This window comes from Toxotes jaculatrix, chromosome 21, assembly GCF_017976425.1.
Source record: "Toxotes jaculatrix isolate fToxJac2 chromosome 21, fToxJac2.pri, whole genome shotgun sequence".
In the NCBI taxonomy this organism is placed as follows: domain Eukaryota; kingdom Metazoa; phylum Chordata; class Actinopteri; family Toxotidae; genus Toxotes; species Toxotes jaculatrix.
Window position 1 is genome coordinate 4,075,242 of NC_054414.1, and position 25,678 is coordinate 4,100,919.

Consider the following 25,678-nt stretch of genomic DNA (forward strand, 5'->3'; position numbering starts at 1 on the left):
TCCTGCAGCCGATAGCAGCAGCAGGTCTCCGTTAAACAAAAGAAGAAGAAAACAATGACAACATCCGGTCTGTGGGCACGAGAAAACAGTCCTTTTTTGTTTCTGCTTTTTTGTGATTTTGTATTTTGTTACGCTAAGTAGAGAAAGAAAATCTAAGTTATTTTTAAATTTCGAGGATTCCCTTAAGACCCACAAAAAAGTAAAATGTTTTTTGTATTTTAAAACGAAAATCAAAGAAGCACTCTTTTTTATTTTTTTTAGTATCAGCGTTTGAAGGGAAATTCAAATCCCAAAAGATACACGGACCTTAAAGGTTCAGACAGATACACTTTATCAAAAAGGTAAAACACAATGACACTGCGTTTATTATTACTAGGGGTGGTTAATCGCTCCACTTTCCTGTATTTTTTTGTAATACACTGCAGTGTATTACAAAAAAAACAAACAAAACAAAACTCATAATCGTCCATAATATAATCCCCATTAATCAATAACCGATTTCTTTCACCACCCCTAATTATTACTGAGACAAAATAACCCATGTAATGATGGCACCTTGTTGCATATCTCACTTGGTAACACTGTTTGATAATGACTGGTTATAAGTCATGAATAAACCATCAGTTAGCTGAGACAAAACGTTAGCAGCGTGTGCTGTAAATTAAAGTGTTACTGAATATATAGATTTATGTTTATAGGCTTTATACGGGACCCCACACATTTATTAAATGGCCAATATTTTATACTTTAGATTAAAAGCTACAAAACCAAACCATACATGAGTGATATATAAGCATTTTGTGTCATTTCCAAATGTAAATAATTGATTTATTAATAATGCTTATAATTTACATGATGGATCATACATGACTTGTAACTGGCCTTTATTTTGAAGTGTTATCTTTTACTTGAGAGGAAGTGTAAAGCACTTACAGTACAGTTTTCCATGTTTTTACATACAAATGTTACATTATAAAGTGGATATAAAAGTGTGCTGGGTTAGAGCTGGAGTGTGTCATTAAAGCTGTGATCCTATAGACTGCAGTCGTCACACACAGAGGAAGGAGCGAGCACGTTTCAGATTAAACTCAATGGGAATGGACAGTGATCACAAACAGGTGCCACACCGATTGGTTTGATTAGGACCTGAAAGTGTGGTGAAGCTACAGTCTCAGCCTCCCTGATGTTTCTAACTTCATGCTGTGTTCACTTTCTTCAAGAGCTGGGACGGTTTGGAAACTACAGAGAGTCAGAGGTGACCATGGCGACGTCACGGCTGTCGGTTTCTAATCAATCATAAGCTTCTTGAGCGAGTTGAGATAGGCCGGGATGAGGGAGCTGACGGATTCGTTGTCATCGTTGAGGATCTTCTCTCCTCTGCCCTCTGAGCCCGCAGAGCTGGGTGACCTGACCAGGCCGGGGTATGGAGTGCTGTAACCCTGATGGAGCACAGACATCAGAGCAATGACAGAAAACAGAAAACAGTTCATTTGTCCAGTCTAAATCCAGACAGTAATCAATTAACTGTACATGAATCCAGTTCAGTCCAGATCAGGGGTTCAGTAACATTATTAGAAAGAATCCTCTGTGGATTCTTTGCTCACTTATTTTTTAATGCAGCTATGTATTAACTCTGTTAAACAGAACAACAAGTACAGAGCTACAAAACACTGAAACCAGAACTCTAACATCACTCAGCGTCAGCAGCTTGATGTGGATGTTAGAGGAGTATAAATACTCACAGACGAGTACCCCTTCCCGAAGCTGCCTCTGTTCTTGGTCCTGATCTTGGTGAGTGCAGATTCAGCGATGTCAGCCCTCTCCTCGGCGTCATCCAGCTCGTGAACCGTCTTCCTGTACTTCGCTAAGTTCATGTTAGCTTGTTCCTCCTGTAATAACAATAATAAAAGGAAATCATAAACAGACAGGTGCTCTATGTTACGTGGTTTTGGCGTGAGAGGACGAGCTGACGTACGGCCTCCTCCACTTGTCTCTTGTAGGCCCTCATCTTGTTCTGCAGCCGCTCCACCAGCTCCTGCATCCTCTGCTGGTTCTTCTGGTCCTCCTCGGACTGGAACAGCAGCTCCTTCAGCCGCCGCTCGTTCTTCCGCAGCGTCTTCACCGTCTCGGCGTGCCGCCTCTGCTCCGAGTCCAGTTCCAGCTCCAGCTCCTTCACCTGCACACAGACACACAGATTCAGACCATCCTGTGAGGGTTAGGAATATTCATAACAAATATCATGGCAATCTGATGTCGAAACATCTTTCTCTGGACCAAAATGTTCACAAATGACATGTCAAACTGACACACAGACATGTCTGTGACTCCGAACCTTTCCCTCCAGCTTCTGGATGATCTTCTTCCCTCCTTTCAGAGCCATCTGCTCGGCCTCGTCCAGCCTGCCGCTCATGTCTTTGATCTGAGCCTCCAGACCTTTCTTCACCCTCTCCAGGTGGAGTGTATGCTCCTGCTCCAGACGCAGCTCCTCCCCGACTCGAGCCAACTGACACAACGACACCGTTTACAAAAGGTCACGCGACTGAACGTGTGGTAAACTCAATAATATCTCAGTTCACAGTCTGAGTCATCTTGTGTGTGTGTTTTACCTCACAGCTGGCCTTCTTGGCCTTGTCTATGGATCCTCTCAGCTCTCCCTGCAGCTCCTCATGCTCCTGCTGCAGCGTCTGGAGATCCACCTCCAGCTTCCTCCTCCCACTCAGAGCCGACTGGAACTGAACACACAGGAGAGCACATGAGGAACGTCATGGATCAGATCGCACTCTTAGCGTCTGCAGGGAACCAAAGCAAAGACGCTGTGTATCACCTGGTTGTTGAGATCGCTGTATTTCTCGTTGGCCTCCTGCAGCTCGGTCTCCAGGGCCTTGCGGGCCCTCTCCGCGCTCTCCAGGGCTGCACGAGTCTCCTCCCCCTCGCTGACCAACAGACCACAGCGTCGCTCCACAGCTGCCTGCTCCTCCCTGTTCTCCTCGTGGATCCGCACCTCCTCCTCCAGCTGAGCCTGCAGCTCCTGGGACAGGGAAGGACACTCGTTCAGTAAGTCCTCAGACCACTGCAAAGCACAGCTGCAGAAAGGAAAAATCACCCTGTATCTTTATCATCAGACCTTGATCTGCTGTTGCATCTTCTTGCTGTTCTTGCTGAGCTCGGCGTTGCTCTTGGTGAGCAGGTCCACCTGCAGCTCCAGCTCATTGATGTCGGCCTCCAGCTTCTTCTTCAGCTTCAGTCCCTCTGCTCTGCCTTTCACCTCCACATCCAGACTGGCCTGCAGGGACTCTAACGCCCTCTGGTGGCTTTTTCTGACAGAGGATAGAGGGATGAATGGATGGAGAGAGGAGGCATTGAAAAAAAAAAAAAAGAACCATGCATGAGTCGCTGCAGAGACAGCAAAGCAGGTTTTGAAGGGAGGAGCAGTTTATTGAAACAGGTCTTACCTCTGAATATAATGTATTACGACTTTGTAGAGGGAGTAAAGGGAGATAGAGGACAGGATGGAAAATAATTATGTTAGAGGATTAAAGAGTATTAGTGCTGTGGATGAGCAGACTGTCACACAGGGAGATGAGGTACCTGGCAGCTTCAGCCTCCTCCTCCTTCTCCTGCAGTCTGCGCTCCAGGTCTCCTTTAGCCTGAGACAACTCCAGCTGCAGCCTCAGCACCTTGGTCTCCTCAGCCTGAGAAAACAGTGAGCGATATCTCAGATACTTACAACTGAGACTGCACTCCTGAAGTCCAGCTGAATCCAGATGCTGGATGTTTCACTGTTTTGGGGGGCTGTTGGACGTTTTTTGTTGCCATTGATAAAGTCAACCAAGGCGAGAGACAGAAAAACTGAGTGTCCATGCCAGGGGACAGCATCTGTCCCCTGCCAGTTTTGCAGACTGGGGGCAGCACAACAACACTTACAGCAATTTGCCCATAGACAATGAACAGCTGACAGGCAGATTTGTTAAAGCAGTGTACCTCCAAAGCTGCCTCAGACTCCTCCAGTGAGGCCTGTAACTCCTCTTTCTCCATCTCGATCTTCTTCTTCGCTTTCTGAAGCTCATGGACGCTTTTACCTCCGTCTGACAGCTGGTCTGTAAGGTCAGTGACCTCCTCTGTCACACAGAGAACACACACACACACACACAAGGATCACTGAACCAGGGTTACTGACAGATAGACAACACCTCTAAAATAGCAAATCTAACCGTTCACTGTTTGACATGCTGTAACATGACAAGCAACACGTTCTACATTTGTGTGTGTTTGTGTACAGATAAAAAAAAAACTTTAGAGGGAGCCATATTTTTGACTCTCATTTTTGCTTCTCATCCGACTCATCTCGTAAGAAAGCGAATCAGCCTATTTCCCAAAAAGCTTGTCATGTGTGTAACACGTGTGTAGTCGTACCCTGGTACGCCTTGTTCTCCCTGCGTAGAGCCTCCAGCTGCTCCAGAGACTCTTCATGTGCCGTCTTGACCTTGAAGAGCTCGCCGGCGTGCTGCCTGCTCTCCTTCTGACAGCCCTCCACCTCGGCCACCAGCTCCTCACACTTCTGCTTCCAGTCTCCGAGCTGCTTCTCCAGGACCCGTTGCTTCTTGTCTAGAGCCTGACCGCAGCTGCTGGCCTGGGACACGGGACATTTGTTCAGGCATAGCAAGAAAAAAAAAAGTCTGTGTGGCGCTGCAACACTCACACAGTGTGACTCCAGCTTCTACCTTCTCCAGGTCCATGCAGAGCTCCTCCACCTCCCCCTGCAGCCTCTGTTTAGTTTTCTCCAGCGAGGAACACTTGGCCTGGGTGGCTTCCACGGCCTCCTCGGCCTCCTGGAGCCTGGTTGCCAGCTTCTTCCTGTGACACACACACATCATTTAAAGCACTGACACGCATTCGGAGCGTCAAATGTGGGAGACGACTGCCAGTATCAACAGCGCGTACTTGGTTTCTTCCAGCTCGTCAGCGTGCTGGATGGCGTCGGACTCGTGTTTGGTCTTCCAGTGCGTCACCTCACTGTTGAGTTTGGAGACGAGGCGCTGCAGCTCCTGCTTGCTCTCCTGCTCCTCCTCCAGCTGCTCCTTCAGAACCTCGCACTCCTGCCGCACTGAGCTCAGACTGCTGCTGACCGCCTGCTTACACTGGCAACACGACCAGACGCACACGCGAATATGTGACGGAGTGGAAAACCGCACGCTGTAGATGTGTTTTCCATCTATTTGAATAGAAAATGATCATATTCAGATTTGATTTTTGCACACGGAGCTGAAAACACCAACCTTGACCTCCTCGTCCAGCTGTTTCTTCAGCTCCTCCAGTTGAGTTTGGAGCAGAGTTTTGGAGCGAGTCAGCTGACTGACTCTGCTCTCTGCCTCCTCCATCTGTCGACTCACGTCTGCGTTATCAGCTGACAGGACGCACAACCACACTGACTGTTAGCACACGTGACTGCAGGGACACCTTCAGGTTGAATGGGTCTGACGTCAGCGTACCTGTGAGTCTGTTCTTGGCCACGCTGATCTCTGTGAGCGTCCTCTGCAGGTCGTCTCCTCTCCTGTTGGCCTCCGACAGCTGCTCCTCCAGCTTCTTCATCTGGCTGTCTGAGGACATCTGCAGCACAACACAAACACACCAGCACACGTCACGCCACAGTCACAAGCCACACAGGCCTGCGATGTTGTCGGCCGTGGCAGCAGATCCAGATCCTGACCTTAGATTTCTGCAGACTGTCCAGTGAAGCAGCCAGCTCGTCCACCTCCATCCTCAGGTTCTGCTTCTCCTTCTCCAGTTTGGCTCTGGCCCGCTGCAGAGCCTCGCACTGCTCGCTCAGCTCCGCCATGGCATCGCCGTGCCGCTTCCTCAGAGACGCAGCCAGAGCCTCAGACTGGACAGAGGACTCCTCCAGGTCTCTCCTCAGACGCTGCAGCTCAGCCTCTCGCTTCTTGTTCACCTCCATCTGTTAATCACACACCGGCTGCATGTCACCTTCACATTTGTAGTTTCAGTGAAATTTCTAAACAGCTGGATTGTCATGAAATTTTGGTTTAGATATCCATAAAAGCCCAGCTGAGTCTCAGCTCTACTTTCTGTTCAGTGTATTAGTATGTGTATGTGTGTGTGTTTACCTGCGAGGCGGTGACCCCTCCTGCCTCCTCCAGCCGGTCTGTGAGATCATCCAGTTCTCTGGTTAGATCTGATCTCTGCTTCTCCACCTGACAAACACACAAAACACTTCAAAAACAGAAACGGACACAAAGAGCACAGTGTGAAACAGAACAGAAAACACCAGCCGTGGTGTTTTCTGTAGTGGTAAAGTGAACAATACACATGATCACAGGTTATCCATGAGCAGACCGATCCTCTCTCTGGAATCACAGTCCACTCCCACTCCATCAGGAGAAGGTTTTAAGATATTGGTAACATTCATGAGTCCAGCATTCACAGTTAGAGTACATGGTGCTGATGAGCCTCCGTTACTTTACACGTCAGGCTGAAGACTTCGTCTATTCTGGCTCTGAAGTCCCACCTGCAAGGACAGGATATCTAACCACCAGGAGACCAGCGTGACTGACAGCTCACCACAGGAAGTGATCTTTCCTGAGGTCAGAGGTCAGGGGAGGAGCTGGTATCCAATCAGAGCAGTGCAGGGTTTAGCTGAAGCCACACAGTCTAAATATGATCTGTGAACTCCCGCTTCCTGTGGATGTTTTCCAAAGCTCTGTTCACTGATGAGCAGCCTTCAACATGAAGCTATGCTGGTTTCAGTCTTAATGACCCTGCATCCATTAATTATTAATTGTTTTTTTTAATTTCTTTTGGCTGAAGTTGTCATTGCCAACATGTCAGCAAATAGTTGCCTATTAATATATCTGCGTCACCCTCATGATCCACACTGGCTCCACTAGCATAAAAAATACATTTTTGCATAGAAACGCAAAACAAATAAAATATTTAAAGCTGCAGAAATGTTGAAGGTCCCCTGCAAAGCCTTCAGAGAGACCCTTCTCACTCGAACACGGTACAGCACATATGGAGAGAGTTTATAACGCCGGGCCATTACACACACAAACAGCCAGCGCTCTGCAGTTAAAAGCACTTGTTGTTTTTACACCGATCTTTTACAGCTGGTTTAAAGACAGCCGTAGCTGTTGAGACCGGTCTGTAAACGCTGCAGTCTCAGGCCTCCCTGATAGCAGCAATGAGCCACAGCCGTCAACACACCTCAGGCAGAACAAGGGAAAACAGATGATACTCACTGGGGGCCTCCTCTTTCAACCCCCCCCCCCCCCCCCCCCCACACACACTCCCCAACTCAGTCTCTAAAAAAACCTGCAGCCTGCACCACCCTCTGTGTCTACAACCTGGCTCTGTGTAGAGGGTTAACACCGAGCGCTCGGCTCACTCATCGCTCTCCTCCACACTGCTGACTGAGTCAACAGCTCCTCTGGATCAGCACCACCCGACACCACTCACTCCCATTCACATGCTAATAGAAGGTCAGTGCTCCTCAGGTCTCCTGCTGGAGAAGGGAGATTCGTCTTCGGAGTGTAGGAGTGTGCGTGTCTCTGTCCTGTTCAGCCTGTGCATGCACACCAACGTATGTTTGCATACGTGCTTTCTAGTTTCCTATCAGTCCATCCATCACCCCAGCCTCCGGTGTGATCAAGGCTCTTCTCTCACAGCTGTGCATAAAGAGAATCTAATCTCTTAACACCCTGTTAATGCAGTGGACGAGATGGGGTGAGCTATTCTACCCTGAAATGAGGGGGCACATATAGTGTCCAACAAAAAAGTGAAGGCATTTCTCACTTAAATGTTCATCTTTGTTGTTCCAGATCTCAGCGATGAACCGGTTAGTCAGTCTCACTGCTCTCATCAGCAGCAGCGCTGTTTTCAATGGAAAAAAAGCTCTGATAAATCCACTGTGCACTTCTTGCTTAGTAACAAACAGCAAGAGGACACAGTGAAGTGATATAAACAGAGGAGCATGTAACAGCCCAGAACAGAGACGGAAGGAGAATGAATACTGGTCTCACATTCATTAGGTCAGAGGAAACGGGATTCTGAATGGAGGCCGACGTCGCTCCGTTTCTGCAGAAATGTTTCTGCTCACCTGACGAAGGCGAGTCCAGTGTTCGCTCTGCTTTGAGCTGAAAGCTGTGGCTGATGACGACACTGGTTACACTGGATCACAGCATTTTTCAAACCTAAAGCAAGAGGCTGAGCAGCTCTGCAGAGCTGAGGGGATCTGCAGAGTCAGGTCATAGTTCTCTGAGGGTCTTTCACATTACACAGTTATTTGACCCACTGTTCATATAAAAAATATGAATAAGTGCTACTTTAAAGTTCCCTTTCTCCCTGAGTGTTTCAGGTCCTAACTGAATGTTCATGTTTCAGACACATTTCCATCCTTACAGGAATGAAAGTCATCCAGGTAAAGTTTACTGATATCTGTATTTGTCTTATAGATTACATACTGTTTGAGTGCCACGTGTGCTTTTTATTTGTGTTTGTGCCTGAATGAGAGAGAACACTAATGTGTGTGTGTGTGTGTGTGTGTGTGAGACCGGCTGGTATTCCAGCTGGAAGAAGATCCCATGGAAAACAGTGCTGTCTGACAGCCTCTATCTCCTGATGATATCTCCCCTGTGTGACCCGAGGAGCAGAGCCTAACAATAGGGAGCCTGTCTGCGGCAGAGGTATGTTGGATTTGAGCTGCTCCGAGGACGTAGGCTGCGGAACAGATAAAGACCTTGCGTGTCTCTACCTGCCTCTTTCACCGCTCTGTGGCTTTGGAGACCGGTGGGGTGGGGAGGGGAGGGGAGGGGAGGGGAGACCCGACTAGCACCATTAAGAATACCACCCAGAGAGGGGAGAAGTGTGCAAAACACGCCCTCGGGCCTGCTGTCACTCTATTCAACACTCGGGGTGAAATATGTACCTTTTGCATTTCTGCCTTTGCCTACTGTACCACGGGGACTGCAGTCAGGTATTAAGAGGAACGACCTGGTTCTGTGGCTTAAATACACTCACACTCACACACACACACACACTTTAAGTGCGTCTCAATTGAAACAACAAGCACTTAAAGCTTGGTAGATTAGCTTTATACGAAGCAGGCCCGCTGTTCTGAAACCGTTTCACAGTACAGAGAAGATGTCTTGGAAATGTTGCTGCGGTGAAAGGAAAGAGGGGGAAAAAACGTCCTGTTCTTCCGATTTGCTTCTAGGAACGAGATGAGGGGATTACAAGAAACAGAGGGTGCACTGATGTGTGTGTGTGTGAAAGAGAAAAATAAGAAATAAGAAAAAGGAAAAAGGATGTTGGGGTCCCCTCTACGCCTCTGGGGTTGCCCTGTATGTTAATCAGAAACACAAGGTCTCTCCCCTCCAAGTTTATTATCACAGGTGCAGATGGTTTGGGGTGACCAGAGGCGCAGCACCGACACATGTACCCCACCGGCTGCCAACACATCAGCAATCTCTTTTCTCGTATTTTGCTCCCTTTCAGTTTTCCCTTCAGTCCCACAAACTGCTCTCGACACCACAGGCACTGAATGTTGCAGCCCAGCCAAGCTGATCTCAGAGCTGCTTGGCATCCTCTTATCTGCCCTGCAGCCTGACAGATTTAAGGCTCATCTGCTCTTTGTTTCACTCTGGTCGTGGGGAGATGTTATACAGTGCCTTACAGTTGTGTAGCCATACCATACCTTGGCTCTCATGGCCCGCTCTGCCTCCAGCTCCTCCTCCAGCTCCTCGATGCGGGCCTGAGGAGAGAAAAAAGCTGATGCTGAAATGGACTTCAGTGAAAAAAAAAAAAAAACAAACAGTCTGCTTTCACTAAACTATAAAATATGACTAAGATATCTGAAGTTGAGCTGTTACCCTCTTGGTTTCACAGTGCCTATATCATTCTGACAGAGAACAAATGGGGCGTCACCTCCGCAGATTGTTTGCTATTTCAAGGCAACACTTGTGTGTGGTGAGGCCGCCTCATACGCTCTGCTTTCTCTGGGGATTTGGCACGCCTCTGGCTTTTTCCTCAGGTAGCAATTTAGAGCAAGAATGTCTTGTAGCCACCGTCATTATCTGTACTCTGACCCAGGGCTGGGTCTGCTATGTCCGGTCAGCAAGACCAGAAAGCGTCGGTGCCATTTTCATGACATTCAAGGAATTTGCGTTATGTTTTTGCTTTCTCTTGGTTTTACAGTTCTGGATGGAAGTCAGTGATGCCTTCCCCAGGCAGCACCAGGGACTGGATATACAGTGTAGTAAATAAAATGACATTTCATTTAATATAATTCAGAAAGTCTGTGTTATATATTTTGTAACCCATGTTTTTATTTTTTGTGGTGCTGTTATTTTGGCGAAGATGCTCCTCACATGTGAGTGAGCTCATTTCCTGCTTAAATAAAGTTATATACTGACATGGCATTTTTAATAAATCTTAACTTAAAAATATGATCGTTCACATAAATGATCACATAAAACAAATACGGTAACAAGCTGCTTTTCAAGTTTAGATTTTACATACATAACAAACCTTGCATCCATGAAATATGATGTATATTTAATATAAGTAGTTCGAATTAGCAGTAAAAAGCTACTTCCATATTAATGCATTAGTAATGGTGATGTAATCACATAATACAGTATAACAACCAGTGGGGTCATGTTGTAAAATGGTGTACGTTTGATCTGAATTCTTCCTCCACCTCCACCATCTGTGTGACTAAACGATCCAGATATCATTTTTATTTGATTGTGCTCCAACATTTAAAACAATCAGAACGATCCTCCATAAATAAATCACCAGCAGCACATTTCTCTTCCACTAATCTCGTGCCAAAGCCACGTTCTGTTGCCGCTAATAAAAATTTATTGCTAGTTTCCCAACATGGCTGCATCCTTCCAAGTTGTGTCATGTTCTGCGCTATCTCCAGTTTCTATCTACGTCTCAGTGTCAGGAAGTGTGTCTGACATGGCGTGTAGCCCAGGGCCATTCACAGCAACAACACCTCCACTCACTGATGTGGTGAAAGCTGCTCACCGGCTACACGGCACCCAAAGCTCCCTAAACATGAAACTATCAGCCACTACAGGGCAAAATAAACACATGGACAAGGAATTATCTGGCACTTGAACCTTTTCTGATTCATTATAATGCAAGTGGATGCAGAAATGTCCCAAAGGTGGGCTCAGATATATTATAGCCTGATAACAAAAATAAGTCATAAAACCATCATGTAGTCCTGCTTTTTTTTTTTTTTTTTTTAAATCAGCTTTTTAACAAGTGAAGCTCAAACAGAAAGACAGAAAATGAAGTGAAATGAAAAACTCACATGCCAGCGCAGGACGTCTGCAGAGAGAACAGCCATGGTGAGGCAGCAGCAGCCCAACTGACTGACTGACTGTCCCACACACAGACACGCACACTCAAACACACACACACGCTGGTGATCCCCTCCAGCGTTTTGCTGTCCACACCCCCTTATGCATGCACAGCCTCTCTGTCTCATAGTTCCCCACTCACATATCTGTTTCTTGTTAAATTCCTACTTTCCACAGCCTCAAACCAGCCTCAAAATAAATATTGTGGCTCTAATACAATTGTAGAAAACACTGTGTACTAACAGTGTTAAGATGTCTGAGCCAGACTGCATGGATAAATGCAATTTGGACTACTTATCTATGGCAGAAAGAGTTTATACATTGATTTGTGTACTTTCCTAAATGAAATATATTCTAAATTATCCTGCATCGACTTTCCTACTTAGGAGCACTCTTGGAGCAATGCAGGGAAATAACAAAATTAGCCCATCTCTGCTGAGAATGGTTGGAGGGTTTGATCTCCATAATTGTATGTGCTTTACAGTTTTCTTTTTTTCCCCGCTGCACTCTGAAACTATAATAATTGTCCATAAATTGCAATCAGATGTGGCCTCATAGCTGATGTCTCCCCGCTTGCGTCTGAGGGGATGTTCAGCAGCGTGGGCAGTTATATCCTGTCAGATCCCTACCTACCTACCTACCCCCCCTCCTTAACCCAGTGGGGAAAACTAGAGCCAAACAATTGAAAGCCCCTGCCCCTGCACCCCCTGCTGAAGAGTCCACCATACTGTCCACACATGCTCGCAGAATTCAGGTCCCTGCAATGGTTCAGGAATCTACATGCTTTGTTCTTTTAAATGCCTTCAGATGGCAGTGTACAGCTTCCAACAGTACTAGTCATGGTTGTCTGATTGGCCGGGTGATGATAGGTCCTGCTGACCCGGTCAAAGCCATGTTCTGTAGGTGAGGACACAGGTCCAATCAGTGGTATTAGAGACAATGTCCCGCCTGTTCAGCATAGGTGCACATTGTACAGGAGAGATGACATTATCTCTAATTACATATAAGTTTACAGAGCTGTATGTAAGTATACAGCACTATCAAATATAAAGTGAAGACACTTTGATTTGATGTGACCTAACACATCACTAAAAACTGCTCCCCCCTCCTGAATAAGAGCAGCTGCTGATGGTCAGAGTCCAGAAAAACAGTTTACTGTTATGAAGTAAAGTATTTGTCTTCAGATGGTTCAGCCTAATGCTAATGTTGCTCTGTGTCTGTTGTATGTTTCAATAGGCTCCTGTTTGTTAACATGTCCACAGTTTCATAAGGTCATAAGAAGTCACTTTTGTTTACAGGTTTTTCTGACATGACAGCAAAACTGCAGGCAAACTGCAAGCTAGCACGGGGGTGAATGAGAAAACATGAAAAGCATCACCTGAGAGTTGGACTGTTCTCCCCACGGTGGCTCTATCTGATGAAAGACCTCCGGTGAAACATCTGGCATAAACCAAACAGAGCGGCAGGGCACGGCTGAGCTTTATCTCCTCAGATTGCTGATGACCCTTTACAGCCCTGTTACTGAGTATAACTGCTTTATGACCATGTAATAAAACCACTAAGGAGCATTGTTGTTTGAAATCAGGGCCGCAGGCCTGCGACCCCCATCACACTGCCACTGCCTTTGTGTTCGACCAACTGTTTTGAATTACAGCACACTACAGAGGGAGAGGCGGCGTCATTAAAGATAGACAAAGCTATCTCTATGATTCTGCTCAAGTCTGTGGATATATTCATGTGACCTTTACGTCAAAACCCGACCGAGTGGGCGACAGATGTGATGGGCTGTCCACTCAGCTGGACGGCCACCTGCATTTTTACACACACACACACACATGTAGGCACACAGCGATGCACATATAATAGCCTCATTGTGAGATAGGGAGAATGCCAAAGCTACAGTAAATGTGAAAACATGTCCAACCTCAGAGACACACGGATCGCCTTTCACTCCACAAAGACGCTCTTTATTCTTCCCCCGAAAAAACCTCTGGAGGAAACAGCAGGCTCCCAGAGGCATCGGCAGAGCCACCTGAACTTTGAAATTACCATGTCCTAATGTCTCTCTCTCTCTCTCTCTCGGTCCATCTCTCTCTTTTGCTCTCAGCGTTCTCTCATCTCATTTGCTGCGTTGACGGGACAGACGCAGACAAAACATATTATCTACAGCATGCACCAGTGGCACAGATGAAAGCCCTCAGACGTGCTTGATTCTATCTGGATGGCACAGTTAGATTCACAGGAAAAGCCTCAGTGTAAACGTTACTGTCCTCTGCACAGAGGCAGACTAAACACCAGAGTAAATAGAGCACTACAACCAATGTAATCCAAACAAATAAAAAACAAAGCTAAGGCCTAATCAGAATTATCCAATGATTATGTGCTATAGGACCTTTCAGAGCCGTAATCCTGAAGATGGCCTTCTAAATGGGAACATCTTCAGTGGTTCAGTGGGTGGTCATTGCTGTGGTGGGTTTCCACTGTGCACAACACAAATTTCTCATTAATAATGTGTGTGGTCGCCACTACAATGACTTTTTCCTTAATTCTGTTGCTGTTTGAGGTTCAGTTATGCGGCCCTGTTCTGTTCCACTGTTCAGGCCACAGTGGTTTTAGTCAGCGTACCAGTCACAGTCACCGATGGCTCTGTCAAGCTGCAGGAGAGTAACTGGGGCTTTTCTTCTTCTTTTTTTCTCCTGCTTTTCCAAAACCAAACACACATTAGGAAAAGTGTCTAAGGATGTAAACAATGTGTCTATCTGCTGTAACATAGCTGCTAATGTTAGCATGCATGGCAAACTAGCCTTCTGCACAAGTACCTAATTAAATACACCTTCAGAGTTCAGAGACTTTAAACTACCCCCTAGTGACAACATGGGGGGGAAGCAGGAGATGGTTAGCAGTTCGGATGTAGGCGGCGTGTTTTAACCATCTCCTTCATAGCATGGAGCTATGAAGTGACTGCTCCAATCACAGAGCAGAGCCCAGCAGCTCTGCTGAAAGACAGGAATGCATCTCTTCTGTAAGCTACAGCTGAGCTCCCTTGCATGTTCTTTGAGGAGACTATCTAGTTATTACTGATTAGTTCCTCTTTTCTGTTTGAAAATGTTTTAAAGAAAAACTCAGCCCTTAAAATTTCTTTAAATGTCTCTGTACCTGCTGCTTTTGTGGCTTTTCCTGGTGATCTTGAAATCCTGAAACTGCCACAATCAGTGCTCTTGTGCTCTTTAAGAACTGCATTGATTAATCTTGAAATGCAGCTGCGGGCTGAGCAAGATTTTTATCAGGGTACCTGTATTGGATAAGACATGCGTAATTTTGCAGCTCTTTGAAAAATGTCATCACATCTTCTCAAATTAAAGGCTGCAGACGGAAGGCACCCGTCCTGCTGCCTGGCAGATGACTAGCAACCGAAAAGGGAAGGACTTCATCTGTTCTACACTCAGTTGTGGATTACAGGCAACGCTAGGCTCTTAGACCAGTACTGACTCTGCATTACTTGCATTACAGAGTTTACTGAATTATTAAATCAGCTCCGTTTTTCAGTTTCTGTAATTGAGTGCCTCTTGAGTGAATGACATTATATTCCTCTGCCATGCACCGAGCATCATCACTTGATGAAAACGATGTACTGTGCACTTACCTGGAGCTCCTTGTTCTTCCTCTGCAGTCCAATGTTGAGGGCCTCCTCTGCTTCTAGCTTGGAGCTGGTGCTGCTGATCTCCAGATCCTTCCTTCAGAGAGAAAGAGATAATAAAAACTAAATCAGGTCGTCCACTGAAATCCAGCCAGTTCAAAAACTTCAATGTTATTAAGAACTACAAAAGCCACATTTCACCATCTTCCTTTGGAGATCAGGTTTGCTAAAACTTCATCCTGTTAAGATTCACCCAAAGTCAGTAAGACCCCACTGAGCAAACCTATTCCACTGAGAGACATAGATGTCCATTACCTAAATGTCCTGTAATGGCTGTTAAGATGTGACAGGACTATTATGCAAAGAGCCACAGTGCTTGTGCAGTATTTGTCAAGTGGAGCGTGAAGCAGAAGGAGAAGGACAAAGTGTGTTCTGACCGGCTGCACCACCACCGGACAGATTTTAAATGTTGTTTTTGCTTAAGAGACACTTTCATGTCTTTATCTCTTAACATTAATCTGATAACATTTAGTTCAGGCTCGTGACTTTGAAGTATGATACTGTTTTTAGCTTTAATTCTATGTACTGTAAAGCGTTGTCAGTAACTAGCTAGCACATATTTTTCTGCAACACGGCAATAAAACTGAGTTGAAGTGAGTGACAGATTCTCTCCCAGTGTTTGAGAAACAGCACCGTAGCAACAAGGTGAGTCACTCTCTTTATTAATGTTCACGAGGTCATGTAACTGTTGATGCAAACAAGAACAAGTTTTACCTTCATAACCAAGGCAATACTGTTCTGGGGTTGGTGTGCACTATATATGTATATATATATGTGTGTGTGTGTGTGTGTGTGTGTGTGTGTGTTTGCTGACAGTTGGTTCTTGTCTTCAGTTGATTGTTGCTGCAAGGTAAAGTTACAGTGAATGATTCCATTTGCTCTCACATTACTGAGGGCAGATAGCAACATGTCGGGATTATAGAGAGCAGGGCGTGGAGGTGGGTGGATAACTGGACTGAGCAGCAGGTATATTACATATCCCAGCCTCCCAGGCTCAAAGCTCTCTTGCCTTAGGACAGGAGCATCATATCAGAATGTCAGTAAGATTTTGAAGCACATCGGTTTGTGTCTTTCCTGAGGTTAATAGATATGATCAGAGACAGCTGTGGAGAAGACCTGTTGTCACATGCACGAGTTTGTAAGAGGTGTATAAACATTTTTAGAAAGTATATGTTTATGACCAACAAATTTAAAGTCAGCCTCAGAGCAAATATTTGCTGTCGCTTGGTTGTTTAGCAGTGAGCATGTCTTTGACTGACCTTTTGATGAGGTCTTCCAGACCACTCCTCATCTTCTCCATCTCTCCCAGACTATCCTGGGTAGATCTGCTGTCGCCTTCCAGCTTCCTCCAACTCTTCTCCAGCTCGCCCCGCTGATGCTGCTCCTGCTCCAGCTGGTACTGCAACTGAAAGCCAGCAATTTTACAGGAAGGAGAAAACATCGGGTTCTCTGATAATACTGTACAGCTGTAGAAAGTACAGTTCACAGTAGGGTTCAACTGAACTGAGGTTTTTGAAGACGTAAATGGGTTCTAATACTTTTTAACTGTAATTGCCAGCAGTTGAAATATTTTGTGCCAGTAATCAATATCTTTTATATTGACGGTTTATGATATTGGACCGTTTCTACGTGTAAAATTACATGGATTCAGTGTTTCCCCAGATTTACCAAAGCCTATTGGCTAAGAGGGTTACAATTAAGTCAAACAACCTTAAGTTTCCATTCCTCATATTACTGTCAAATAGCTGGTTCATAACCTTTATTTTACAACAGTATTAAAATGTGCAGCATGTGTGCTTCTGTTGGACGCAGAGGTTAGACCAATATATTGATCTTACATTGACCCTTAATTAAAAATCAGTGACAATTATCATTCAGCTCTACAGTTGTAGTTACTATCATTCAGCTCAGTGTTTTTTTGGCTTTACAGACTTTAATGTTTTGATTCAGTCTCACTATTCTCATCACAAATTCAGATAAACCACCTATATGGTACTAACCAGCACCCAATGGCAGAGAAACAAAGGTACTAGCTGGTAAACACAGCAGAGCATTTATCAACTAAATCTAAATATACAAAATATGTTCTTACGTCCTCAGCTTGCATCTGCAGCTTGGTTTTCTCTTTGGTCAGCAGGTTCACTTTCTCCTCTTCGCACTGCAGGTCCTCGATGGCCTGCTGTTGGGGTGAAACAAGATGTCTAAGTCTGTGCTGCACATGTGTCCCTAAATCACCGACCCTCCATCGCGCCGCTTCGCATCCATCTGTCTGCCACATTGGCGCTTCGGAAAGATAGAAGTTGTTTGGTTGCAAAGCAAATGTCAGAAGTCATCTCGAGTTTGATCTGACAGATCAGAGATTTTCTCTCTGTCTTTTCATCAACTGGGAGCTAAAGCACTGGGACATAAACCTCAGTGACTCTCTGCCTAAATTCATGGAAACAGCTGTAAGAGCCCCTGTGATGTCAAGACCATCAATAGTATGCTTTTTCACAAGTTCCTCTTTGTATTCCAGAATAAATCCATAATGTAAGACATGTTCAGCAAACAGAAGGAAGAGGATGAGGCTTGATGCTAAATCGCTCCCGCAGATTACACAATGAAATAGACTGCTACTGTTGGTCAAAGCATCTGGGAGGAATTACTGAACAGGGCCTCTTATAGCTGCCACAGAGCATGATGAGGTTGTTAAAGGTTAAGATTTCTTTAGATTTCAAAGCATCTGCTCTGCTTTTGAAAGTAAAGCGCTTAAAGTGTGTGATAGGGAGCACATTTATCACTAGTGCCACTTTTGGCAGGTCTTCAGACCATATGGTTCTGTTTTCCTCAACTTACGTTTCATACTCAGTCAAGCAGCGAGTGAAGTATCTCTGTGCTCTGACAAATGGGACGAGGCCATCAACTACACTAATAAACAAGCCAAACAGCAGGACGTGCTGTCTAAATATAGGGTATAGTTTACACAGAGTAGTTTACAGAGCCTGACATAAATGTCTATTATAACTGACCTTGTGGTATACATTACAGTAGATGGCCATGGTTCATTCACGTCTTTGGAAACAGTAGCTTCACCAAAAAAAAAAAAAAAAAGCCCCAAGATCTACTCATTAAGCTTATTCAAGAGCTTTCAGCTGTATCTCAGGGTCTTCATCAGCAGACAGAGTTTGTTCTGTTGTCATGGATATCTCAGTACGGAACTTACGGAGTTACATACTTATGTTTCGTGATGACAGCTGAACTATTTCCAAGCTGTCTGAACCTGGGCTGCACATGTGTGAAATGTGTCCGCTGAGGAGACGCAGCTGAAAGATCCGGAACAAGCAAGAAACTGACGCAAGTTATTAGGTCATTTGAAGCTTTGAGTGATTATAATTACAATATGTTCATATTATCATTGATAGCAGATCAGAGTTTTCCTACGCTTTGTTTAAAGGGGAAATCCACTGATTTTACACATGAACACGTAATTTTTTTCAGGCATATCTGTGGATGTAGATATGATTATGATTACAGGGACTGCCATGACTCTGTGATCAACACTCATGCACTCACACGCATGAGAATTTGGATTGTTTACATCCACATTTCCTGTCATTTCTCGAAAAAATACACTTACTTCTTATCTCCGTGTGGGTGTGGAGACTACAATTGCAATCTTTTATCAAGTCCCCAAACTTCATGGAAGTGCAATATTAAATTGCTGTAATGACACCTTTAAAACCCTTTATCAGTGCATGAAGAACAGGAATATTTCACCCCGACCCGCTACAACACCCACTGTGCTCTCACCTGGCTGAGCTCCACCAGATGTTCTTTCTCCTTCTGCAGCTTCTGCACCACCTCGTCCCTCTTAACGAGCTGCTCCGACAGCTTCCTCACCTCACTGTCTGATGACTAGGAAGAGAGAAAACAGAAATAAAAATCCACTTTTAAGAAAACACAATGTGTGTAACACATTAGATAACACATGTTCTTAAACTCCAAACCAATCAGCAAAAAAAAGGATTTACTGAATTTATCAGCAGATGTTAAGATTTCTCACTGATCAAGCCCTGCTAAAGCCCTTCTTTCTGTGGTTATTGCTCTTGGGCAAGCAGCCATGATAGTTTTTGAACAGACCAGTCTCAATCTGCAGGCTCGGACTTTTCCGCTACACTGTAAAACAGTTGTGACACATGTCTCATGACACAAATGCCATTATTTCCCCTCCTTCTTACGAACATCAAAGCTTTATTTTTGGAATTCTGGCTGCTATTGAAGACATGAGACAGGCCAGCAGACTGGGGGACTGGTGGTGTCACTTTGTATTTCTCCAAAAAAAAAAAAAAAAAAAGCCACAAATGTGTTTTACAACAGACAGATGAGCGAATTCCTTTCAAAACTTTTGCTCCTTTGGATCAAACACATCACGTCCAGCCTTAATCACTGTTATGACAGCATACCAAAAATATTAGACAGGGTCACGTCATTTTTTTTTTCAAAGCCCTATGTCAACTCTGCCATCGAACAGGTCTGGTCTTGTTGCATCTGCTGTGCTGTAAGTCCTCTCACACTTCTCTCTTACAGTATCTTCACCACATCGGAGACTAATTAGCAAAGAAAACCTTCATATAACCAGAGGATCAAGTTCTCAACTTCCTGACCCAGACAAATCAATCAGTATAAATTTGCAGAGGCTAAATCAACAACATCTTGTGCCAGTGAAAACTGTTTTTTTTTTCTGTCGTCACATACGGTGTAGAGAGGACAGTACATTCTTGTGACATTCCTGAACTGAGATAGCATCTTAATCCCTTAATACACCTCAGTGAAACAGATAAAGGGCTTTGTTGAGGGGCTGTAATGGAGATGTCAAAGCAGCCTCTGATTGTTGGTGTCTACACAGAGGAGACAGTGCTTCATCATAAAACATTTAATGTGTTTGAGTCTTGTTTACCACTTAATCATAATTCTGTTACTGAATGGCAACAGCAACATTTTGTAAAACTGTCAGGCAAACGTCTGTCCCATCATCCTTTTCTGTCACTCAATGCACAGCAGCTGTATTGTTCAGAGCTGAGGGAGCCTATCAGGCTGGCTGCTTTTAGGTAGCCTCAAGCTTAGATAATGGGAAAGAAGGTACATTGCTGCAAATCTGTCGCATGACAATGCAGAGAGGACGAGAAGCGGTGACATTAAAAAAGCCGTGACATAACCTATCCTGTTTTCCCTGTCAGTAAGTAAGTACAGTAAGTAGATGGCTGTGGAAGCTAATTTAGCCTTAATTCTAATCTAATGCTAATTCAGAGTAGGGTGCTGGCAGTGGGGTGTTGGGAAATTAACCTTGAAAACACTCTAAAACCTTGTCGTACAGCATGGACATATATAGCTCAGGAAATAAACTACTTCAGTTTCCTTTTTGGCAGTGACTCAAGATCAAGACCACAGTCGCTGCAATCAAAGAATCAACCATTGGTCAGTCCCTGTGTGAAAGGCTTCCTCAGTTCCAGGAGTCTATCCTGTGCTGAAGATCCCATTATTGTTCTACCTGTTTACCCTGCTCCGCTGCAGTCAGGGCACTGTCCAGTTCATCCAGGTCTCGTCTTAGGCTGCTGCACTCGGCCTCCAGCCTGTCCCTGTGGAGGACCAGCTGGGCTGAGCAGGCCTCCTCCTCTTCCAGACGGTCTGACAGACCTGACAGCTGCCGCTCCAGCTCACGCCGGGTCTTCTCCAGCTGGACGCAGCGCTGCTCGGACGCCTGGGCGCTCTCCTGCTCCTGGAGGCGGAGAGAACAACACAGAGTCAAACTTAGTTCATTGATTAAGTTTTCGTCTTGGTGCACCACATATAGCAGGTATGAAAGCAGGCATCTGCTGTCAGGTCTATTACACTTCTATCAGTCCTTGCTTTAATGGTTTTTAAAGTACGTAAACTTCAACAATAATCATGTTACAGTGCATTTGAATGGCTCTAATTTGTTTTATGCAACAACATCATAATTATTTCACCTTTTCTTGGCATGCTTCACACTAAACTGTACATGTAAAGTACATTTGGAGAGGAGAGTAAAGAGTTAACAGAATTAAAAGACAGAAAGGGAGTGAGGTCAAATGAGGTAAGAAAAACAGAGAGCATTAGTGAAAGACTAAGGGAAAAAAAAGGTTAATGTGAGGGGATTAGTCGAATAAAAGACGCTGAAGCAAAGATGACGACAATTAATTCATACAGAGAGGATCTTACCACAGTTTATGCCCCAAGACGAAACTTATCCTCCCCCAAGTCGGAAGAAACTTTCCCTTTTGTTAGTTTGCACTTGTCTTAATATAGTAGAGCTGAAAAGGCAACACAATGACGTACAGCGCTGACCAGATAAGCAAGTTCTACCAAACACCAGATCACTTAGTCAACAGACATCCATAACAGGAGTGAAAAGACCTGACTGCGAGAGCCTGCTCTGGTTACTGTTACTTTCTTATGGACCAGTCATCATGGGCAAGGCATTTGGAACGAGCTAATAGCATACCCAAATATCTGGGCATTTGTGAAATGATCAGGCGACCACATTTCCATCTGCATTTGTTTCCATAAAAGCACTTGAGTTTGAGTTCGCTCTCTGCCGTTTTGAAACTCACAAAATTCTCTTTCTCGTGCAAAGCTGTTTGCACCTTTAACACCCTCCCCTCGTGACAGCTGAACAGGTGGTAGGTGTGAATGTTAGACAAGATCAATCACAGCTTCAACACACAAAAGACACAGACAGTCAAATGCACACGTCTGCACATACTGGTATGTTGTTGCACATGCAAGTCACATACACGCACATAAGTACACAGGGGTTGCTGTTGCACAAACATTTATCACACCGTGTCTGCACAGACCGCGGCACTTTCGTAGAGAAGCAGCAACAGCAGCAGCTCTGGTGCTCTGTGTGAGTCTAAATATGAGGCGTTCAGGCACACAACTGAGTGTAGGTCACCCAACTACTGGAAGCGCTCCAAGCCAACACACAATCACTGTAGATATGCACATAAAACACAGAAAAATCCAATTGAAATGTATAAATAAGCATCAGGATGCATTTACGTAAAACACAAACCCTTACATGGCCCATTCAGACAGCTGAACTGATCTGTTCTTTTCAGAGGCATGTGAGACAGACAACTGAGAAATCTTAAATGAAGCCTTAATGAAAACAGCCAAAATGGACTGAAAATCAGATAAATAGTCAAAGGTTAAGGCAGTTTTGTCAGCTGATTATCACAAGTCCTCATTAATAGAACCCAAACAGAGAGTAATTAGCATTAGTGTTCCCTGAACACTTGGTGGTCTTCTTGAGCTAAATGTGTCTCCGTGTAACTTCAAAGTGGCCTTATTCCAATGTTTTGTCTCTTTGGCTGGCTTATTAATGTTGGCTGCTCGTCCGTCTGCATTCAGGAAGCTGCAGTGTTTGTTCAAAACTGGGGGGGGGGGGTGTGAACCCTGAAGCTTCACTGTGAGGATGAGACTTCAGGAGTCAGTGACCAACTCCAAAACACTGCATGTTTGTTAAACCATAATGTCTCATTTTATATTCCTACCCACATCAAATGCATAAGATTTGATACAGGCTACGTCTACCTAAGTAAATTAGGATCTCACCTTACTTTACAGTCACAAACCTTTGGGACCTTTGGCCCCCATCGTTTAACCACACATATCATGTTCACAAACTAGCAAGAGTTACCCACAGCTGCTAATCTGTGCTCCAGTGTGGTGCTATAGCTATCCCAGTCCAGTTCTTCAGGTTCTGGCTCTGGTCCAGGATCTGTATGGTTCCCGCTGGCCTCCTCAGAGTCATCAGAGAAGGAGTGGCAACGCCGACGCTGCCTCACAGACATCATCTTGATGGTACTTCCTCCAGTCTATTCACCGTCTTGGTGTGCAGACGTCACCTGTTCTGACAGTGCTTCTGTACAATTGCAAAGAGGCTTAAACACCTCTTGTTCTCTTCCTTCACTTGGTGTACAGCTGTTCTGGTTGTTCCAGGTGGGTTTCAGCAGGAGGTTAACAGCAGTAATTCACACACTGATGGTGCTCCAGTCCGTACATTCAGATCGCAGATCCTCTCTCACCACACGTTTGCAGCTCTGCTCACCCTTTCTTTGCCTTCCTCACGCTACCTAATCCTTCAGCCTTGTTTGTCTTTCAGCCCCTTCTGTAAGCCTTTGCTTTTTTTCCCCCTTCTCTCTCTCGCTCTTTCTCTCCTCTCAATCAACCATTCATCTTTTCATTTCAGGGTGTGCTGGTATACACTACTGAAATCCAAACATTCCTCTGTACGTGCTTCCATTTGGCCCACAGCCTGTTACCGCTACTACTAACCCTCCGTAGGTAGCCACTGCTCGGTCCAGTTCTTAGACAGCTCACAACGAGCACCTCTCCTGTCCTCTTTTCCCACGCTAGTCTCCTCCCCCAGAAACAGGTGGCTCTCTCCAGAGTTTCAGGGGGATCCAAAGGTGTTCCACAGGGATGGTGGTTGGTGTAGGATGTCAGGTTAGGAGAAAATCCTTTAACGTTGTGCCGTTCTGTCACAGAAATGCAGTGCTGTACTATCAAAGCCTCACCACAGACAGACAAGAAAACAAGGGCACTATTCCAGACTAAAAAATGCCTCTTCTCCTCACAGTCTACGTTATAATTGACACAAATATGTTATGCGCCCACGCCCACACAGTCCCCCACAATGCCACGGCATTCATCTTAGCAAGAACAACGAGGCATATTGTGCTTTAGATTCAAGTCTGGATGTTTTTCTTGAATGAAGCCACCGAGACTCACAGAGAGTAGACCAAGCATTTCCATATCTAGAGTTAACATCAGGCAGAGCTGCAAGATGGGGTGATAATTAACATAGAACGGAACTTTAATAATACCAGGAGAAATCAGACCATGCAGTAACAGTAAGAAAAAAACAGACTATAAAAACATGGAGAAAATAAGGGAATTTAAATTATTCATAAGTAACTGTCCCGTGAAAGTCTACACAACAAATAAAAAAAAAAGAAAAGCTCTATATGCTAACCTTAAAAGGACTGTGATTTATATATGCGATAAACAACCACATAAAGTATTGAAATAAGGAGAAAACTTCCAGCTATTATCTGTACAAAACTTACATTTTTTAAAAATGAACGGGTCCACAGAGGGCCATACATTTATACTGTACAGACTGTCTCAACATGTAGATGTATACTATAAAAACTCTAGACCCGCAAGATGTATGCCCTTTATTTTTTAATATGTTAACATATACAGAAGATTTGAGAGACCGTTTGTGGCAAAATCTAAAAAAGCCAAGAAAGTGGACAGTGTTATATGAGCACATATAAGCTCTGAGCCAATTCCACTGAGCCGTGGAGAACATCCAGCCACCAAAACAACATGAAAACACTGGATTTCTCAGAATTCAAATTGTTTTATTTTGACAATGTGGTCTGGGTTCTTGTGTAGAGAGGCAGCACAGAGAAATCTCTTTCTGTGACTCCCACTTAAACTGGAGAAGCCTGAGACACTGAACTCGCCCCGGCTGCCTCTCCAGACACCGCTCATGTCCAACACCAACACGCTCATATCTGAGAAGAAGTGCTGCCAGTGAATCAGATACGCAACTAATTCAAATACGTACCAGATTTTCATCATACCAACTCTAAGGCCCGGAACCAAGAAACACTGCAAAGGAAGGCCAGTTTCCTGTTTACACTGCAGTTTTGGAGCCTTATTCATTCATTCATTCATCAAGAGATCTGAACTGCAGTTGATACTTATCACAGAGTCACAGGGTAACGTAAGGACATGGTTACTGTAGATGAAAGCACTGCAGGAAAGCTCTCCACTTACACAGAAGATCTTTGACTATGTTTGGCTCCTTTGTGCCCAATTAAACCCATATTCTGAGTATCTCAGGGCTCAAAATGGTGAGGTAAAAAACCTGGCATTTAATTGCCAGCTGCCTCCATACATCCTAAAGGCTAGATGAGTGATAACACCGGAGGGAAGAGGAGGCTGCGGGTTCACTTGCCGGATGCTTTTAACCTAAGATATCTATCACGGCATCTTGTAAAAAAAACAAAACTGAGAGTCTACAAACTTACGTAGAGGCTCGGTGAAGCTGTGCTTTGTCAGACTGATGCTTTGAGCTAAATGCTAGTGTCTATATTGCAACATGCAACTGGTATCGCCATCCCCAGAGTAACATGACCAGTGCAGTTAAAAACAGCTCGCCCTCACACGCTCTCATCAAACAGCAACTCGTTGAGGATGTAAAAGCTTGTCTTAGAATTCTAAGATACTTACAATGATAATGCTAACCTACTGATGTTTAGAAAATATAATGTTAACCATCTAAGACAGGCAGACAAACTGCCACTGCTCAAATGATGCTGCTAGCATGATTTTTCTAACAGAGTAAAAATCCATCATCAAAACATAACACAGAGGAGAATATGAAAACTCTGGGGAATATGAACCCCAGACACAGCCGTCAGCTTTCTATTACCCATGCAGTCTACCTGACGGTCTCTACGGCAATTTGTCAGCCTTGACTTTCACCCAACACTCACCAAGTTTATCTCTTCTC

The 25,678-nt window shown here is 44.7% G+C and overlaps 1 protein-coding gene across 3 annotated transcripts in view; it reads right to left on the reverse strand.

The window, feature by feature from the left end:
* Positions 1-230: 230 nt before the first annotated feature.
* Positions 231-25,678, reverse strand: part of LOC121201550 (putative uncharacterized protein MYH16) — a 34,791-nt gene continuing 9,343 nt past the window's right edge. For 2 of the 3 annotated variants that reach the window (XM_041067431.1, XM_041067429.1), the window contains 22 exons: positions 20,612-20,839; positions 18,874-18,978; positions 17,177-17,263; positions 16,344-16,489; positions 15,031-15,121; positions 9,707-9,763; positions 6,123-6,209; positions 5,708-5,953; positions 5,490-5,607; positions 5,277-5,404; positions 4,942-5,138; positions 4,722-4,854; positions 4,414-4,630; positions 3,982-4,118; positions 3,589-3,692; positions 3,125-3,317; positions 2,825-3,028; positions 2,607-2,732; positions 2,333-2,503; positions 1,976-2,176; positions 1,743-1,889; positions 231-1,439 (listed from right to left, as the gene is read on the reverse strand). In XM_041067431.1, coding sequence (XP_040923365.1) covers positions 1,287-1,439; positions 1,743-1,889; positions 1,976-2,176; positions 2,333-2,503; positions 2,607-2,732; positions 2,825-3,028; positions 3,125-3,317; positions 3,589-3,692; positions 3,982-4,118; positions 4,414-4,630; positions 4,722-4,854; positions 4,942-5,138; positions 5,277-5,404; positions 5,490-5,607; positions 5,708-5,953; positions 6,123-6,209; positions 9,707-9,763; positions 15,031-15,121; positions 16,344-16,489; positions 17,177-17,263; positions 18,874-18,978; positions 20,612-20,839 — 3,276 coding nt within the window. In that variant the 3' untranslated portion in view covers positions 231-1,286. Of the gene's footprint in view, positions 1,440-1,742; positions 1,890-1,975; positions 2,177-2,332; positions 2,504-2,606; positions 2,733-2,824; positions 3,029-3,124; positions 3,318-3,588; positions 3,693-3,981; positions 4,119-4,413; positions 4,631-4,721; positions 4,855-4,941; positions 5,139-5,276; positions 5,405-5,489; positions 5,608-5,707; positions 5,954-6,122; positions 6,210-9,706; positions 9,764-15,030; positions 15,122-16,343; positions 16,490-17,176; positions 17,264-18,873; positions 18,979-20,611; positions 20,840-22,790; positions 22,959-25,678 lie in introns of those variants that run through there. The other variant, XM_041067430.1, reaches the window with a different exon arrangement.